The sequence below is a fragment of the Anoplophora glabripennis genome, unplaced genomic scaffold, assembly GCF_000390285.2.
Source record: "Anoplophora glabripennis isolate ALB-LARVAE unplaced genomic scaffold, Agla_2.0 scaffold80, whole genome shotgun sequence".
Lineage (NCBI taxonomy): Eukaryota > Metazoa > Arthropoda > Insecta > Coleoptera > Cerambycidae > Anoplophora > Anoplophora glabripennis.
In genome coordinates, this window is record NW_019416401.1 from 1,206,185 (window position 1) to 1,209,071 (window position 2,887).

Genomic DNA, 2,887 nt, shown 5'->3' on the forward strand with positions numbered 1-2,887 from the left:
CTTCCCCCACCACCACGCCGCCGGCCGCCGGACAGTTTACTTAGCGAGTACCTTCTCTTTAAAGGGCTCGTGAGTCGTTAATTTTCCACATATTTCAATGCAATTCACGGGAAATCGTAGTTTTCGTCGTAAACTTTATTTTGCGAAAAATTCAGGTCTTAATATTTCTAAACAATTACGCTACGAATAAAAAAAACTTCTTATCTTGGCTCCTGTTGGTCGTAGAGGGTGTTATATAGCTACAATTTTATTCAAATTGTTTATAAGCGAAAATCGCACGGTTTTTTAATGCACAATTTGAGAATGTTAGTATCAAAAAAACGGTGATATTTTTTAATAGGTCGCTTAATTACATCTTTAAGATTACAATGACTCTTTCAGAATCATGTTTGGTTGAAAATTAACGCCTGTAACTTTTGGAGCCTCCGTTATAAACAAATTGAATTGTGTGAAAACTATTGCACCTACAGCTCACACTTTTAAAGTATGACAAAACCCTCAACTTGTCATAGGTTTTATAAAATTTTAAAAACCTTCTTGATTTTTCGCAATAACTTTTTTGTTTAATAACCGATTTTAATTTAACAAGTCTCATTTTGTTGATAATTTTATTCCCTACAAGCTGTCTGAGAGTCACTTTTCGCTAAAATTGGTGGTTTTCTCTGCAAAGTGAAGAAACTGTTTTCCTCACTTATTTGTTTAACCAGAAAAGTTAGCTAATAAAAGTTTTTGACTCACGAGACGAGAGATGTCTTGTATTATGTTCCTTTAGACAATTTTACAATAATCTCGGGGATAGGAGTTTTTTCAAGTTTATCTTTTTTTCGCTAATTTTCCAGGTCTACTACTAGTTTAGAATGTACCTTATTTAAAACACATTTGTCAAAATTGTACATGTTGAAAAACTTTGAATCTACCTAAATATTTATAATTTTGAAAAATTACTTCCACTATGGACTTACTTATGTATTAACCAGTTAAAATATATTGGATGTTATTTAGTTATTTTTTTCTCAGGTTAATTTCAGTAAGAAGCGAAAAAACCGCATGCGCAACGACGAGGCGGCCATAATCGCTTTGAGCAAGTCTAGAAGCCAATTCCTGCACAAGGACACCGATTCCCTGGTGGACAACGAAGCTGTCATAGTATACGACGAGCGCACGGCTTTGTAAATATCCTGATGCCATACTTTAAACGAATTTATGTAGTAACATTTTGAGACTTTTTTAATGAGAAAAGTTATGATATCAATGTAAACTACATATCGTAGAATCGAAGACTCCAGATCGACAAATAAAAAGCTACCAGTAAGATATTAAGAAATTGAAATTGTCGAATATATTTTTCTGTGATAAAATTATTTAGGCTTCTATGAGGATTATTTTAAGTAGGGGGTAATTTGTAAATTAAATTTGGAACTTTTATAAGACTGGGCATTGAATAATTATAAAATATCTGAAGTGTCGTCGAGTATTTCCTCACAATTCGTGCAGTTCTTAAACGTTTATCATACGAGTATGTACTTATAGGACTTCGAAGGCGAAACATTTGCCGATAGCTAATTTATTACCCTTGTAGGATAAGTAGATGTTCTTTATTTTTTGTATATAAAGGGCCTTTCTTGCGCGAATTAGTGGATTTTGTACTTGTGCCCCGTTTTTTGTAAATTATTAACTTAAATATATCGCACCAAAGACGTACGTGTTTTATTTCCCTAGTTACGTTGGCTACACTCCGGCGCTAAAACACTAGTAAGGGTAAGATATATGGGGAATGCGATTCCATGGGAGTATCATCTTAGGGGTTCCAAAAATTGTTAAATATACAACAACATATACACAGTGATTCAGTTATAATGTCATTAATTTTAAGAGAAGATAGGGAAAAATCAGTAGAATACAAATACTTGATTAAAAAAATTTTAAAATGCATATTTACGGCAAGAAACAATATTTTCAAATCATTATTTAAACTCCTTTTCGGACTGTTCCTGGCAGCTGATCCACAAGGGTTTATCAGGAGTGAGTTTTGACCTACCGCATTATTCGGTCACTAACCTAGTTTTTACTGCATTTTTAATATGCAGTGATCGACAAGGATTAAACAGTACAAAAAATTGGTTGGAACGATGTATTTCTAACAACACGAGAATTTTCAAAGAAATTAAAGTGCATTTCTAAAAGCTGTTCCGTATGCATCTGGAGTCGCTGAATATGCGGGGATGATCGGTTTTTGTCTCTGTTATGCAAAAATTGAAAATCTCGAAAACTGGAGAATCTAGAGAGGAACTGAATGCAGTTTTCGATTGGCCAGGGCCGTTATTGTCTACCGGAATTTCTTCAGATTTTCCTGAACTTTAAAAATTTTTGAGAAAATCGAGGGACTATGAAAATTATCAAAAAATTATAGTGCTTATCTAAAAGCAGTATCGTATGCACCTGAGGTCGCTAAACACGCTGGGATAGTCTGTTTTTCTACAAGTGACTCATTGCGAAGAAAAATCTTTATTAGTTTAATATGGTTTTTGATGGTATATGTTCAGGCTCCGGGTTTAACATGTCATTTCTCTGGGTTTTCTGAAAAATTTGTGGTTTCTTCGAAAACATTTCCTACATTTTCTGATTCCTCCGTCCTTTTTTTTTAAACAAAGTAGATATTTCTTGATTAATTACATCTTTTTCGAAAACAATTTGTCTCTTTTTTTTTATATAGTTACTAAAGGCCGTCCGTTCAGCGAATTGTTTAACTAAAGAAGTTTGACTGAACTAGTGCAACCATTCTCTGAGTCTGAACCTCAGGTCTGAACACAGCCGTAATTAGGGTTATCAGAAGACCTGGAGAAATTGACGCCTAAAAAAGTCTTAGATCTCTGAAAAAAAAAGCGAT

At 33.8% G+C, this 2,887-nt stretch overlaps 1 protein-coding gene across 2 annotated transcripts in view; it reads left to right on the top strand.

The window, feature by feature from the left end:
* Positions 1–1,685, top strand: part of LOC108917562 — a 54,152-nt gene extending 52,467 nt beyond the window's left edge. For both annotated transcript variants that reach the window (XM_018724222.1, XM_018724223.1), the window contains exon 6: positions 1,018–1,685. In XM_018724222.1, the coding sequence (XP_018579738.1) occupies positions 1,018–1,173 (156 nt within the window). In that variant the 3' untranslated portion in view covers positions 1,174–1,685. The remainder of the gene's footprint in view (positions 1–1,017) is intronic.
* The last annotated feature ends 1,202 nt before the right edge of the window (positions 1,686–2,887 follow it).